Source organism: Desmodus rotundus, chromosome 6, assembly GCF_022682495.2.
Source record: "Desmodus rotundus isolate HL8 chromosome 6, HLdesRot8A.1, whole genome shotgun sequence".
Lineage (NCBI taxonomy): Eukaryota > Metazoa > Chordata > Mammalia > Chiroptera > Phyllostomidae > Desmodus > Desmodus rotundus.
The window spans coordinates 109,720,168-109,736,956 of record NC_071392.1 but is presented as its reverse complement, the minus strand read 5'-3'; the positions used below and the strand labels follow the sequence as shown (position 1 = coordinate 109,736,956).

The 16,789-nt window shown below is 37.7% G+C and overlaps 1 protein-coding gene and 1 pseudogene across 4 annotated transcripts in view; both read left to right on the top strand.

Annotated features, from left to right (window-relative positions):
- Positions 1-16,789, top strand: part of RALGAPB (Ral GTPase activating protein non-catalytic subunit beta) — an 85,306-nt gene that overhangs the window by 33,123 nt on the left and 35,394 nt on the right. For 3 of the 4 annotated variants that reach the window (XM_053925950.2, XM_024559729.4, XM_045194920.3), the window contains exons 10-17: positions 2,004-2,205; positions 5,034-5,201; positions 5,711-5,825; positions 6,197-6,344; positions 7,473-7,537; positions 8,690-8,819; positions 10,778-10,911; positions 16,007-16,189. In XM_053925950.2, coding sequence (XP_053781925.1) covers positions 2,004-2,205; positions 5,034-5,201; positions 5,711-5,825; positions 6,197-6,344; positions 7,473-7,537; positions 8,690-8,819; positions 10,778-10,911; positions 16,007-16,189 — 1,145 coding nt within the window. The remainder of the gene's footprint in view (positions 1-2,003; positions 2,206-5,033; positions 5,202-5,710; positions 5,826-6,196; positions 6,345-7,472; positions 7,538-8,689; positions 8,820-10,777; positions 10,912-16,006; positions 16,190-16,789) is intronic. The other variant, XM_053925951.2, reaches the window with a different exon arrangement.
- Positions 12,894-15,994, top strand: LOC112304111 (small ribosomal subunit protein uS3-like; annotated as a pseudogene).

The window sequence follows — 16,789 nt, the reverse complement described above, 5'->3', positions numbered from 1 at the left end:
GCTTACTTAAAGGGAACTTACAGATCTTCCTGCTCTGTAGGGATTTTGTAACAGCTTTGCTCACCCTTTTGTGCCAAAAGATAGAAGTCAGTTTCAAATCATGTGTGGGCAACAAATTCTTTTAACTCTTTTAACATTTTTCTTGGTGGGGAAAGGATAGAAGTTTCTCTTCCCTGCCTTGTGTTCAGAGTTGAGGAAGGCTGTTACATTACCTGGGGAGATAGGAGGTGTCCAGATAGTTGAATGGGTTAGAGTACTATTGGGTGCCACGCTTAAAGTCTTGGGGGTGGTGGGAGGTTTGGGAAAACTAACACTAATGTTAGTCTGTTTTCTAAGTACTGGCTGTCATCAAGGAATTCTGCCATGCAGTTCACCTCAAACTTAAAATGTTTGCTTCTATGAACTGGTTAGCTTTAGATTTACTTGACAGTACACTATGCTTTGTAAAAGTAACTGAGCTGGGAAGGGTTAATGAACTAAACTTTTAATGCACGTTATGGGCAGTTCAAAACCTCAATTCTTTTGTAGTTGTGTAATTTTCTTTGTTCATTTCTTTTGCATGATACAAAAATTATAATTTTGGATCTGAATGCACAATTTCTTATGTTTTTGAACTAGCTTATGGTATCATAAAGCTTTGAATCTAACTTTTAAAAAGCTAAAAAGCTTCTTAACTTATTGTAAAATTTCACCATCTTTAAAGTATTTTATAATTACTGCTGTCCTTTGATTTGTTTCCATTTATTTCTATTATCTTGCAGCATCTTTTATCCAAATTCTTCTTTCTTATAAATCTTGTAAGTAGGAACCAGAAGCTTCCTCTTATTGCAGTCATGTTTTTATTTTTTTCATAATTCCATTAAAAAATTTGATTGTCATTGTCTCTCGTAGTTTTTGCACTTGGGAAGAAAAATACTTTTCTGTGTTTTGAATGGGGAAGATTGTTGGCAAAAGCAAATTAATCTGCCTGAATCAGTCCCATTATTTCTGTACACTAGTCTGGTCATGTCATGAATTCCAGGGTTTTGCACTAACTGTGTTTTGGCTCTTTTTTTTTTTTTTAAGCTTTAAGCTTATTTTTATACAGATTTAATGTTTGATTTGTATGCATTCTGCATGTAGTGTTTTTTAAATGTATTATTGCTGGATAGCTTATTCAGGACTAAAATGGCTCATGGGAAGTTGCATAAAGATTTATATTTGACTCTGCATTCTATTAAATCTATTACAAAATAATTTAAATATTTTGTGTAGAGTGATAAAAGATTTCAGAGTGATTTTTAACACACTCTGAAATCTTTTGTTAAAAATAATAGCAACTTTCGAAGGGCTTCTGTTTCAGTGACAACAAATGACCATGATGCTCTTACCAATACAATTTTCTGATTTATCAACCTCAAGTTAGCTGCTGTCTGTGGTTGTTAAAATTCATTTTCATTTTGCTTGGTTGGGCGATTCTTTGGTGTATGTTTTGGAGTTGGGTGGGTGGTGGGAATGCTCTCTCCTCGTTCCTATGCATTACTCTTCCTTACTTTGCCCTCTCCCTAAAGTATAAAAACTAGCACGGTATTGCCCATTCAGAAGTGATGTTCGTCTGGGGTAATGTGGAAATTGCAGTGGCTCTTTTTCTTAATGTTTAAGTATCATTCTGCAGGGGAAGTTAAAAACAGAATGAATAATAGAAAAGCCAAATTTATTATATATCTGTATATAACTACAGATATATACAAATGTATTCTGCTAATCAAAAATTCAGCTGGAAAATACTTCTTGTGGAATTTGTTAAACTGACAGTACCACTGTAAATTAATTGTTACCCATTTTCCAAGAAGATTTCAGAGAGCCCTTTAAAAAAAGTAAAATATGGTTGCTAAACAAAAGAATTATTGGATTCCATTCAAGTAGCTATTTAATGACACCAACATTTGATCTTTGTGTCCAGGGTCCCATGAGCCTGTCTGCATATTGACAAATATAATAAAACGCTCCTTTTCTCTCCCCAGCCATTACAACACAAGCTAGCATGGAGTTTCGACGGAAAGGGTCACAAATGTCCACAGACACCATGGTTTCCAATCCTATGTTTGATGCAAGTGAATTTCCTGATAACTATGAAGCAGGAAGAGCTGAGGCTTGTGGGACACTATGTAGGATTTTTTGTAGCAAGAAGACTGGAGAAGAGATTCTACCAGCTTATTTATCCAGGTCTTAGAATTTTTTGTTTTGTTTATTTTTTCATTTATGTAGTTTGCATAGTGGAACTGTATTATAACATGGCTTAGTAGGCTGAACTGATAAGTAAATGTTGGTTTGAAATACCTGCAAATGTCTGTAAGTAACTGAAATTTTTGCTTGAATTCTTCCATTTTACTTGCCTTATTAGATTTGTAAAGATCCTTAGGACCCTTTTTATTTTAGAGGTATTATTTATTCTGTTTTATTTGACTTATTAATAATGGAGAGATTTGGAAGGACTATACTAATTTTTAAATAAATTTTTAGCACAGTATTAGACATCATAGATGGTTCATAAATGTTAAATGTAAATCCTGTATCTAAGGAGCTTATTTTTGGAGTGAGCAAAGCCATGTGCAAAATTAACAATGATCCAGTAGTAATAGGAAGTTGGTCGGCGAGAGAGAGAGACACAGATAAAGTGCTGTGGGTATTCAGAGGAAGAAGCAGCATACATTGTCCCTGGGGTTCAGGAAAGAGTTACAGAGGATCTAATGACTGTGCTGGACTTCCAAAGGATGGGTAGTAAAAAGCAAGTTGGGTAGGGTCGTCTTATCCAAATTTGTGACTTCAACCAATCTTTGTGAATGGCTCTGCCATCCATTCAGTTAGTGGCTCATGCCAGAAACTAGGAATCATTTTACACTCCACTTCTCTCCGTCTCTATCTTTAATTGGTCAATCAACCACTCCCTTTCTGCTACTTAACCCTCTTTTTAATCTGTTCACTTTGTCCCTACCATGATACTTTAGGCCTTTCACTTTTTTCTGAAATTAACTTGTAATGGCTTCCTTTTTTGTTGCCCTTCTCAACTAATCATCTACACAGCTGCTGAAGTCATGTTAATATCAACAAGAGCATTCAAGTGTCTTTGTACCTGCTAGGTTCTTGGAGAGAAGGCTAGACTGACTATTAGAAGAAACAGAATGCAAAAGCATATAGATGCAAAATAGAACAGCCCATTCTGGGAACTAATCAGGGCTATCTTAATAGGCTCTTGGTTTTAAGTAACAGAAAACCTTCTTAATATGAAAGAAGCAAAGGGAATTAATTATGAAAAACTAATGCTATTTAATACCTTCTAAGGTCTGGACATGCAGTGGGACCTCATGACGGGTAGCAACCAGGGCCTAGGAAGTGGTGAAGGACCAGAGTGGGTTTTCTTCCTTTCTGGTTTTTCTGTCTTCGTGGTCTTCCAGAACTGCTTCATTGTTCTCTGCAGATCATTTCCTTATATTGCAGTATTCTAAGTTCTCAGTTTTCATGGCCTTCATCTAGGTGACCAGCAGGGCCAGTCAGCATATCTGCATCCCAGTTTCACATTCCTGAAAAAGAGAATCTGATCAATCAGGTGTTGGTAGACCACAGAGGTATCTGGTCTAGTCAGCTATGGCTGTGAGGGAGGGTCACCTGGAATACTGGCACCCTTTGTGTGGGGCGGGGGGGGGCGGGTACAGGAGGGAGAATACTGGTTAGGGAGATACCACAAATGGTATCAGTAGTAATATGGAAGAAGGCTGTGACCATGAGCTTTCTGTTTGGTCCATAGGCTGGATGTGTGGTAGTATAACCAACCAAAAAAGCAAATTTGTGAGGGGGCCAATGATAAGCTTAGTTTTGAACCTATTGAACTTGAGGTGCCTTTGGGATATTTATCAACAAGTATTTGTGCCAGACACTGTACACAGGGAGTACTGGAATACATTCATAGACATTTCTTACCCTCAGGTATCCAATATGCTTTTGGCTAATAGATCTGGAGCTGAGGTGAGAGGTATCTGGTAGAGGCTGATTTGATTATGTTCACTGGCTTAAGCAATGTTTAAAACCAAGCTGGAAGATACAGCTTAGAGAACTGAGGTTGGCAGCCTGAGGAACACCAATATTAGGAGGCAGGTGGAGTAAGAGGATCTATTAAAAGAAACGGCTATAGAGGTCAGAAGAATAAGGAGAGAAGAAGGGAGTAGTCAGGTGTGAATGCTTTAAAAAAGGCAGAGTAAGGTAAGACTCAGACATGTCTTCTGGAGTTAGCAATTGAGAGGCATTTGGTTATTTGCTAACATGGTTTTAATTTAGTTCTAAGGAGAAAAGATGGATTGAAATGTGCTGAGCAATGCCCAGGAGGAAGGAAAGTTGTTGCAGAAGAGTTTTGCAGAGAAGGAAAAAATGCCTTATAACAGTAGAAGAATATACTAGTAAAATTGCTCTTAAATGGTAAAAAATTGAGTGCTTAGTTGCTTGCAGGTTAGAGGAACAGGTTAAAAGTAAGGTATACTCAATGTAAGGTATACTTTAGGTATGTTCCTATAAGGAGTCTTGTGTAGAGTGGTCTTCATGTCATGGTGAATGCTGGGTTGAATGAGGTTTGTTTCATTGTCTCCCTCCAAAATTGTGGCTCACAGGAAAAAAGACACCACTTTTCTTTCAGGATTTGCGCAATGCTGCAAAATTTTACTGACATGGCATTCAGTCCAGTAATCCCTTCAGTTTATTGATAATTATTGCAGTCATTTGCCTTGTTTTGTTTTGGGTGCTTCATTGTAGGCATCTATAAATTGAGTTGCAAGGCTTAAAACTTCAAGAAGGTATAATAGGCACGAATCTTTATTTTCATTAGGAAAGATAATTCGGTTCTTAGTATATTTGATTCTGAGTTGTGTTAACTTGAGTAATAGCTTTTCAAGGTTAGAAATAATGAAGAGTAGAAATAGACTTTCAGATGAGTATGTAGAAAATATTAATATATATGGAGACAGTTGACCAGCAGTTTGTTTAAAATTTTTTTCTTGCTTTCCTAGATTTTACATGCTTTTAATTCAAGGTTTGCAGATAAATGATTATGTGTGCCATCCTGTCTTGGCCAGCGTTATTCTAAACTCCCCTCCTTTGTTCTGCTGTGACTTGAAAGGGATTGATGTTGTGGTTCCTTACTTTATTTCAGCTCTTGAAACCATTTTGCCTGACAGGTAAGCTGTCATTCTGTATTAGCATATCATTTGTTGGGGTTGGCCTGGTCTGTTTTGGTGGTTCCTCCCCAGTTGCCTAGTTTATCCTGTCCAGTTGTCTTTATAGCCCAAGGGGTCTCAGGGCATATTAAATGAGTGTAGAATACCAGACCCTGAGCTCCTCCAGTTTTGATTTGTCTATGGATGTGTTGAATCTTTTTTGGCCTGGTTGGGAGGGGTAAGAGCAACCTCAACTTAGAGTACGTAATTTTGCAGAGTAGGACTTACATTTAAAATCCATCAGCCAATCAATCAATCGAATTCTAATTTTATTCTATAACAGCAGTTTAACATAGGCACACACTACAGAATATAAATTCAGTGGAAAGCAGTTAGCTGCATTCTTTATGAGACCAAACTTAGTGCTTATATTGTGAAAAATTGGCATAATGTATATTTGGCAATAGCTAAAAACAGACTTTAGTTTGGAAATACTAATAGTTGTGGTTTGTTTTTTTTTTTTGTGGCAGAGAACTCTCCAAATTCAAAAGCTATGTAAATCCAACAGAACTGAGAAGATCTTCCATTAATATCCTACTTTCTTTGTTGCCCCTCCCTCATCACTTTGGCACAGTCAAATCTGAGGTAATGTTTTATTAAAGTTTTTTATATTCTGTATCCTGTTTTGTGTGCTATTTCAAGTCATTGTCTTTTAAAAATGGAATAGGAGCTTTTAAAAACATCATAGAAAGTATTTCAAGTGAATCAACAAAATTGATAGGCTGTGGAAATTCAGCCAGCCAGCCTGCCTGGCTTACCATTTCAAGTGGCGATAGGCTAGTGACATCTGATAACATGTGTTGTCGAATTAGTGACAGACTTAGCACAGTCTAATATTGATTGGATTGAGAGCCTTGCTTGTCAGACAGATCCGCTCTTTTCCCACTGTATCAGTTCCTCCATGGGCATAGTGTACCGCAGCAATCAATGTTAAACATTCTTTGTTTCTTCCGTAGGTGGTTCTGGAAGGAAAGTTTAGTAATGATGACAGCTCTTCTTATGATAAACCAGTAACTTTTTTGTCCCTGAAGTTGAGACTTGTGAATATACTAATAGGTGCCTTGCAAACGGAAACGGACCCCAACAACACTCAGATGATACTAGGTTTGTGTTCCTACATTTTTAGATATATTTTTTTTATAAGTGAAAACCCAGATATTTTTGACCTCGGACATGCCACGGAGGCAGGGGTCGGTGTGGCATTTATTCTTCAGCAAGTCTCATTGCAGAAATTGGAATACCCTCGCAAAGTAGCCAGATAACAGTGGAAGGCAGTGCTAATTGCATGTCATGCTGAGTGTCTTTAGTATTAACAGAAGAAACCAAGAGTAAGGAAGACTTCACGGGGGAAGAAGACGTTAACTTGGATGTTGTAGAGCACGATTTGAAGAATTTTTTCATTGCAGGGGAGGAAGTGATGGCTAAAGAATTGGCGATGGCAGTAGTGGTTGGAATGGCTGCTCAGGAAGGATAGTATGTTATGCAGTGAGAAGGTGGAATAAATGGGGAAGGGTAAATCCTTAAGGAGTTGAAGGAACAGAGGTTAAATCTTGATATGAGAAAGCCTCCAAATTGTATTTTAAGTTATTCAAATAATATCACTTGAAATCATGTAGTTTCTATGGTTGATAGATGATCTAGTTTTGCTTTATCCTTGTTCGGAAGCATTCCCTCATACATTCCAAGGAAGAATCAGTTGGCACTCTTGCCGTAGATTGGCAGAACTGTGTCTTTCCTGTCTTTTTCCATTGTGGACAAGAGTACTTTCCCACTGGGATAAGAAGCAGTGTGGTAGGCTCACCGTCTTGTTTCTGTTACAGCCTTTCTAGGGCTGTGATTTCCTTGATAATAAATACAAGCTGTTTTTCGGATATGCAGCCATGGGCAAGCCCTGAAATTGAGATATTAATGGTTAGTCTTTCATACCAATTAAAAGATATCTGATGATGATCGTGGTTTTATATAAAGCAAAGTTTGACTTTCAAATTTATTTTATGAGATTGATCAAATTTATTTTAGAAAAACGTGGTTTTAAAACTTTGGGGGCAGACCTGAATGAAGTTTTTTTTTAAAAAGTATCTTTTCTGATCAATTGACAGATTTATTAGTGATTTTATGACAATTTCAGGAATATTCAGCTAAAATCGTATCTTTGCTATTGCTTGAGTTACTTCAGGCATTTTAGTATTCTTGTCATGTATTTAAATAAAATGCATTTTTTTGCTGTTTCAGGAGCGATGTTAAATATTGTTCAAGATTCAGCACTTTTAGAAGCCATTGGTTGCCAAATGGAGATGGTAAGTCATATACCACATGTAATCTGTCAGAGATCAACTTCTGATTTTAATTTTATTCCAAGGCATTTGTTTTTAAATTCAGCTTATTGATGCAGGCTGTTTCTATTTTAAAATATCAGGTGTTTGGAGGCTTCTTACCTTTCAGTGCCTCATCAAGTATACATCAGGTTCCTGAGAGATAGTGCATGAAAGAAAGTCCAGCTGAATACAGTCTTTATTCCTGGATAGTGTTTACTTCAAGCACGCACTTTTGCTATGTTGGTCAACTGACTTGAATAGTCTGGAAAAAGCCCCCTACTCCATAATTTCTTCCATCCCTAGTGGATCTAATGCAGGCTGTTAGCAAACATTAGTTTACTTTTTTTCATCTCATCAGCTTTTCCTAGGCCCTCTTGATCAAAGTTGGAAAGTGCTCCAAAGCACCAATGCTTCTAAATCAAAAAATCTTCCCAGAGACTCCCAGTGCCCCCTGCTTCTGTCTCCAAGATATGTGATTCCTGTACTTGGAGTAGAGGCAGGGGAGTAGATAAATTAATGGAATATACTGGCATGGTGGATGGAGCATGGGTGATCAAATTACTTCTAAGGAAATTATATTCATGTTCCAGTAGGTGGCTGATAATAATCAACTGAATTGGATGTAATGAATTATATTTACATGGGAAAAAATGAGGGAAATTTTTAACAGATACCTTTGTTAGCTCATATATAAATATATAGGAGTTAATCTTTATACTAACCATAGTATTTTATTGTTTGTGTTTTGTGATATAACTATATTTGAGAATTACTGTTACTTTATTTGTGTTTTGTTTTTTTAAGATTGCATTCCTATTCTGAAGTTTTGCTTGGAGGGCACTAGGGTGTTTTTTTAAGGACCCAGAGTTATTAGCTAGTGAAGATGGAAAAGGTCCTTGGCTGGCCCTTGGTAAACAGTAACAAAGAAGACCCCAAAATGGGCGCCTGTAATTATCTGAACCTTCAAAACCCTTCAGTAGATAGTGTCGTGCAAAAACACTATAGCAGTTTTTATCTGTATATCAGTTGGTGCTATTTACATTTATCAACATGGCTTTTAATGACTGACCTCTGTTTATACTAGTACACTATGGATGTAACCTTCGAATATTTGATTCATTTTTATTTGACTAGGGTGGTGGAGAAAATAACCTGAAGAGTCATAGCCGCACTAATAGTGGTATTAGTTCAGCAAGTGGGGGAAGCACAGAGCCCACAACTCCTGATAGTGAAAGACCTGCTCAGGCTCTCCTAAGAGATTATGGTAAGCCATGTTTGTTGTTTTGACATCCGAAGTTTATAGAATATCTTCTAATGCACAGATACACAAAACAAATAAGCAAAACATTTTTAACACGATTTTAATGACCATGATTTTTTAAATGCATTTAGGTAGAATAGAGAGACTATTAGTGTAAAACAGTAAGAAAATGAAAATAAATCTTATTAGCAACTTTTAGTAGTTAGATTCTAGGTAGTTTTAGACTTTATAAATGGTTATAATGGGTGGTTAGAAAACATTTCTGGATTCTGTACCAGGTGCTGGTAATAGAGTCAAATAGGATGTGGACTGTGCCTCACGAGCTAAAGGCCGAGTCAGCCAGTATGTCAGTTACTGCAGTGTGGTAAGGATGGGTGGTGGGAAACGCATGAGACAGAACCCAGAGGAGAATCTCTATCTTAGTGCTTAAAACCTATGTACCTCTAAAACCAGATACGTAGATATCTGGTTAGATTTTTCAGTCACAGATTTTAAGTAAGAGTAAGGAAACATTAGCCAGAAGAACATCCTATTAAATGATATCCTTTACCCTGGGCAATTAATTATTTTATAGTTCTCTCAGTTTGTGGGTGCCTTTATGTTTCTATATACAAATAATAGCAGCATGGAGTGTCCAACTTTTTGGTGTCTCTGGGCTACACTGGAAGAAAAGGAGTTGTCTTGGGCCACATATTAAATACACAAACACTAACAAAAACCAAAAGTCTCATAATGTTTTAAGTGAGTTTATGATTTTGTGTTGGGCCGCATTCATAGCCATCCTCGGCTGCATGCTGCACGCAGGCCGCAGGTTGGACACCCCTGTTTGAATCTGTGAGTGTTAATCCAACTAGATTAGAATGAAATTTAGATCCTTAGACGTGTGTTTAAATTTTTAATCATATGCATCCTTGATCATGTCAGATGTATAAGGTCATTATGTAGATATTCAACACATTTAAATATTGCATTTATAAAGTTATTTAAATTGTTGTCTTGCTCATTATGTTTGTGGGTTTAAGTATAGTTAAGTGAAATTTTGTTTATTTTCCGTGCTTTCTAAAACACTTTTAAACTAAAGAAATTTTTGCATTTTATTGTATGTGTTCTAATATAAGTGTTCGAAGTGATAATTGTTTGTTTGAGCATTTTGAACTGGTGTTAGTGAGGTCTGCTTTTAATGTCGTAAATTATTTTTTACTAAGAAGTCCAGATTTGTGTTAGTGTTGCATGAATGTCTCTTTAATGATCATTCCTTTTTCTGTTGTCACTGCCCTCTTTCTGATAGGATCGACAGGTATAATGTCCCTAAAGCTTCATTTATCAATTTCATTTAATTTGTCCTTATGTATGATTAGCTAAGTAGTCATTACTTTTAAATATATAATTGGAGGCCAAATAAAAGCACAATGACATGGTTATTTAATGTTTTTAGAAATATTAAAGTAGTCTTGAAGAGTTAAATGTTAAAATGTGTTTAAAAAGCAATGCATGTGACTTTTGATGGTTTAACCCCTGAAAATAATTTCAACAGATGCTTTAGGATAATTCCCAGCATCTGAGGAGATTTGAATTCTTTCCTCCATATAAAATTCCAAGGAAATAATTGATAGAATCTCATTGTTTTGGTGAAAATGTAACTCTCTAAGTTAATTTAGAAATTTAAAAATTTACATTGTTACAAGAATGATACTAAATTGCCAAATCCCAGTGGATATCTGTATGAAAGTTCCTGAGCTGGGAGCTAGTAGCCGCTCTGGTCCAGTGTGTGTGCCCTGTGCACTGTTGTTCAGTCAGGCGTGATGCTCAGGCCAGTGGGGCGGGGAGTAGAGCACTGTGTGGGTGCCCGTTGTGCTCACTGTGGCTGCTGTGGTCTGTGCCTGGTGGAATGCTGTGCTTCTCGTTACTAATGCTTAGTTGTTTTCCCTCCCTGTGGGATGTGGCATTGGGTTATATCCTAGCTCTTAACACAGATTCAGCTGCTGGGCTACTGATTCGCAGCATTCATCTCGTCACCCAGAGACTCAACTCCCAGTGGCGGCCAGACATGAGCATATCACTGGCAGCTCTAGAGCTCCTCTCTGGCCTGGCAAAGGTGAGAACAACAGTTCTTTAATTTCAGCCGAGCAGCCTTGGACTACTGCTCTCTTTTCTGTATCTCCTGACCTCTTGGTTTGGGTTTCACAGTATTGGTTTATACTCAAACATAGTTTATAGTAAAGTGTGCAAAAGTGAGCCTCCAAGTGAAATTTACAAAATGAACTTCACTCTTTTTGACTTCGTATTTTTTCATAGTATTTTAAATTTTCAGCATGACATTTTGTGCCATTAGGATTGTCTAATTTTAATAAACATATACAGATTTGGTAAAGGAAGAGTGATTATCCTAAAATAGGCCATTTGGGGACTATCTGTGACTCTTCCATCTTCCATTTTCAGAAATAAGTAAAATTGGCTATACTTTTAAATTACTTTCACAGCCATTATTCAGTTTTTTGGAACTTTAGATCTGTGTGGCCATTTGCACTTCTCTAAGGATTTTTCTTATTGAGGTGAAATTTACATAACATAACATTAACTATTTTAAAGTGAATAATTCAGTGGCTATTGGTACATTTACAGTGTTGTGCAGCCACAACTTCTGTTGAGTTTTAAAACATTTTCATCACCCCCAAAAGAGAATCTATTCCCATTAAGCAGTTGCTTTCTGGTCTCCCCTTTCCACAATCCCTGACAACCACTAGTCTGCATTTTGTCTCTATGGATTTACCTATTCTGGACACTTCATATAAATTAAGTCGTCTAATATATGGCCTATTGTGCCTGGCTTCTTTCACTTAACATGTTTTTAAAGTTCATTTGTGTTATAGACTATGTCAGAATTTCATTTCCTTTATGGCTGAATAATATTCCATTGTATTTAAATACACCGATTTGTCTATTCATTTGTTGATGCACATTTGAGCTATTGTGAATAGTGCTGCTGTGAACATGTGTCTACCTTCATTGGTTTGAATACCAGTTTTCAGTTCTGTTGGGTATATCCCTGGTAGTTGAATTGCTGGCTTATATGATAATTCTACATGTAACTTTTTGAGCAGCTGTCAAACTGTTTTCCACAGTTACTGAATTACTTTATATTCCCACCAGTGGTGTACAGGGGTTTCAGTTTCTCCACATCCTCACTATCATCTAAATGTTTTCTTACATGTGAAACAGGCAGGATTAATACCTGGTGTTGTGAAGATCAAATCCAGTGGAATGAAATGAAATATGTAAAGCACTTTGTGAACAGAAAGGTGATATATACACATAAGGTTGTACTGCCTGTGATGATAAAGTTCAAGCCCTTGTTTTGTAGTTGTGAGGACAGGTGAGCAGAGGCTGTAACTTACCAAAGTCCTAAGGGACAAAATGGGCTAGAAAACGTAAGATGTTCTTTATTTTTTTTTAATTGATTGATAGTTAAAAGAGAGAGACATCGATTTGTTGTTCCACTTATTTATGAATTCATTATTGGTTCTTGTATGTGCCCTGACCAAGGATCAAACCTGTAACCCTGGTGTACCAAGATGACGCTCTAACTGGCCAGGGCCCTAAGATGATCATACCACCACTTAGAGCTTACCTCAAAGATTCTCAGGGTTTGGTGTGGTGGCCATAGTTTTTTGAGGGGCAGTTACTGATGCAGAAAGTAAGGATAGCCATTTATAAGACTTGCAGGATCACACTGCTTTGAGGGCAAGGTACTGTTTCCTGTGATGTTCAGATACTCTCTATTAGCAAGGAATAATTAGCTCTAGGTCTCTAGGTGGACTGCTGCTCTGGGCCTGTCTGACAAATCATACAGTGGGACACTACCTGATTTCAAGACTCATCATAAAGCTACAGTAATCAAAACAGTCTGGTATTGCAATAGGGTTGGACAACTTGATCACTGGAATAGTATAGAGAGTCCAGAAATAGATGCATGTATACATGAACATCTCACTTTTGACAAAGGTGCAATGTTAATTCAAAGGAGAAAGGATAGTCTTTTCAACAGATAGTGCTGGGACAATCAGATGTTCGTGTGTGTGTGTGTGTGTGTGTGTATAAAAGAACTTTGATTCATACCTTGCACTATGTACAAAAGTTAACTCAAAATGGATTGTAACCCTAAATGTAAAACCTAAACTGTAAAACTTCTAGAATGGAAGAAAGTCTTTATTTATATTAAGATTTGGGTTATACAAAGATTTCTTATAACATAGAAGAACAACTATTAAATTTGACTTAATGAAAATTAATAAACTACTGTTTTTCAAAAAATGGACCATGAGATAAGTCACAGATTAGGAGAAGCTCTTTACAAACTATGTATCCAGATTCTATAAAGAACTGTCAAAACTCAGTCCTTTTGGTTGTGCACAGTAGCAATATGGTGGTACAAATTTCCAAGAGAGGAAATTTGTCATTGATGACATTTTCAGAGCTAAACTGAATTGAGTTCTTCTCACTCAGAGGCTTGCCAAAGACAGCTACTCTGGAGTTGATGTCCAGCTTCTATCAGTGAGGATAGAAATAATTATGGTGAGAAGGACCAGCAGAACCAGGAATTGACTGATGTAGTTTAGAAGTTTTGAAAAGGTGGCCACAAGAGGTCTATGTGCCATTGCACAGACAGAGTCTCTGCATTACAAACTTCCAGAAGGGCTTGCTGTGTGGAGAGCCTGCTGTGGGGTGCTGCAGTTCATCATGGAGAGTGGGGCCAGGGGCTACAGGTCATAGGTCAGAGAAACTCCAAGGTAGAGGGCTGGATCCATGAAGTTTGTGGATGGTCTGATGATCTACAGTGGGGACTCTGTTAACTATATCAGTACCACTGTGTGCCATGTGCTGCTCAGGGAGGGTGTGCTGGGCATCAGAGTGAAGATCACGCTGTCCTGGGACCCAAGTGGTAAGATTGGCTCTAAGAAACCTCTTTCTGACCACATGAGCATTGTGGCCCCTATAGAGAAAATGCTGTCCACTATCTCTATCTGAGGACATAAGGTTAGGAAGCCAGGCTGTCTGCCATGCTCTAGCCAGTCCCTACTACATAACAGGGTTGTCTTGGTAGCTGGATCTGGATAGTCTGGCTGTTGCTTTGTAAAGACCTTTAATGAAATCTTTTTTTTAATATATATATTTATTGATTATGCTATTACAGTTGTCCCATTTCCCCCCCCCTTCACTCAACTCCATCCTGTCCACCCCCTCCCTCCCACATTCCCCCCCTATAGTTCATGTCCATGGGTCATACTTATAAGTTCTTTGGCTTCTACATTTCCCACACTATTCTTACCCTCCCCCTGTCTATTTTCCACCTATCATTTATGCTACTTATTCTCTGTACCTTTCCCCACTGTCTCCCTCTCCCACTCCCCTATTGATAACCCTCCATGTGATCTCCAAAGGAGTTCCCATAAGACTGTCAGCTGATTTCTCAAAAGAGACCTTACAGGCAAGAAGGGCCTGGAAAGAAGTATTCCAAGTCATGAAAGGCAAGGGCCTACATCCAAGATTACTCTGTCCAGCAAAGCTTTCATTTAGAATGGAAGGGAAGATAAAGTGCTTCTCAGATAAGGTCAAGTTAATGAAATCTTTTAAAAAGGCAAAACAGCCCTGGCTAGTGTGGCTTGGTTAGTTGGAACATTGTCCCATGCACTGAAAGGTTGCGGTTTGATTTCTGGTCAGGGCACATACCTACGTTGTGGGTTTGGTCTCTAGTCGGGGCACATGCAGGAGACAGCCAATCTGTGTTCCTCTCTCTCTCTCTCCCTCTCCCCTCCCCCTTCTTCTGCCCTCTCCCTCCCTCCCTCCCTTCCTCTCCCTGCCCCCATCTCTCTCTCTGAAACCAATGAATGTATACTTGGGTGAGTATTTTAAAAAAGGACAAAATAACAGTAACAAAAATCCTCATTAATACAACAAACAGTCCAATTAAAAAATGGGGAAAAGATTTGAACACTTTACCAAAGAAAACATACAAATAACAAATAAGCACATGAAAAGACGTTCCATATCACTAGTTATTAGGGAAATACAATTAAAACCACAATGAGTTACCAGTCCTCTACAATTGAAAAGACTGACCATACCAAATGTTGGTGAAAATGTGAAGGAAGTGGAACTCCCACACACTGTCGAAGGGAATGTTACGTGGTGCAACCATTTTAGAAAACAGCTTGGCAGTTCCTTAAAAAGTTAAACATCTCTCATATGACCCAACCACTCTACTACTAGGAGATGAGAGAACATACAGCCATACAAAGACTTGTTCACTAATGTTCATAGCAACCTTATTTGTAATACCCAGGATCTAGAAGCAACCCAAATGTCCTTTAACAGGTGACTGATAAATCATGTTATAGCCATACAGTGGAATACTACTCTACAATAAAAAGGGATGAACATTGAATACACACAAAAAAGTGGATAAATCTCATATAATTATGTTGAGTAAAAGAAGTGACCCCTCCCCACCAAAAGAGTATGATATTGTTTGATTGTATTTATGTAAAACTCTAGAAAATGCAAGTTAGCCTGTAGTGACAGCAAATCAGCAGTAACCTAGGGAGGGGAGAAAAGGGAGTGGGAGGAAGGATTAGCAGCTGCATGAGGAGATTTTTGGGGTGATGGGTATATCCACTATTTTGATTGTGGTGATAGCTTACAGGTGTGTTCTTATGCCAAAATTTACCAAATTGGACACTTTAACTATGTGTAGTTTACTGTATGTTAATTATACCTCTGAATTCCTGCACAGAACTGAGTAGCCCCTAGAGCATCACTGTGGGGTTGGGTTTAGGGTACTTAAAAAATGTGCATTTGTTCCACTGCCAGCTATTCTTTTGTTTTTGTTTTTTGGCCAGCTATTCTTTTGATCTCTGGCAATGATAAGTAGGTGCCTCCCAAGAGTTTAGGTTTTAGGGAATGAAAAAGTATGCCAAAGTGAAATACTACTTTAGGGTTTCAGAGTGCCCTCTGTTTTTATATACAGTATTGTATTACCTCTGAAATATTCTGATTTTCTGTGTAAATAATGTTTTAAAAAGCAAGATTTCCTGTGGTGTATCACATTCTCGGAAAGGTTAGACCTCAGTGTAGATGCTTTGAAATTGGTATAATGGTTGCTGGCTAACTGTTCCCCATACGAATATGCTCAGGTGAAGGTGATGGTTGATTTAGGAGACCGAAAGCGAGCCATCAGTTCCGTGTGCAGCTACATCGTGTACCAGTGTAGTCGGCCAGCTCCTTTTCACTCCCGGGATCTGCACTCCATGATAGTGGCAGCTTTTCAGTGTCTCTGTGTCTGGCTGACAGAGCATCCTGATATGCTTGATGAAAAGGTTAGTTTACACACTAAATAGAAACTAAATGTATGGTGGGAAAATGTCTTTTAAAAGACATTATTAAAAAGAGAATATCTAAATGTAAATACTATATTGCGTACTTTAAACTGAATGCACTTGTTATATTTCAGTAGAACACTTGTCCTTTTGAGCACAACTCAAAAACTATCATGCTTTATTTGGTTGCAAATCAACCCATTACTAAACCAAGAAGGGAAGTTGATAGCCAGGCGGCCAACCTAGAGCAAGGCTGGTTTGTAAAGGTTGCTCGTATCTAAAATTGCATTTCATGCATGTGTTTCTCTGATCTTGTGGAGGCACAGATGTCTAGGCTGCTTTCTCTGCCATTGTTCCATGTAACACTTTTCTTATGGGGAGGCAGACAGTTACAGTGAATTCACAGTATAAATAAAAGAGATGCCAGGCTTACTGGATATTTATTTAGAGCTTTTTTATAGTTTTAAAAATAATTCTGTTGATTAACTCTTAGTCATTTTCATAATGGCTTCTAAAGTTCTGATACCAAAAATTCATTAAAACTGTCAGTTATTGATGATCTTCCCTTTGGATAATCTAACATGTTATAAACCATCCAGG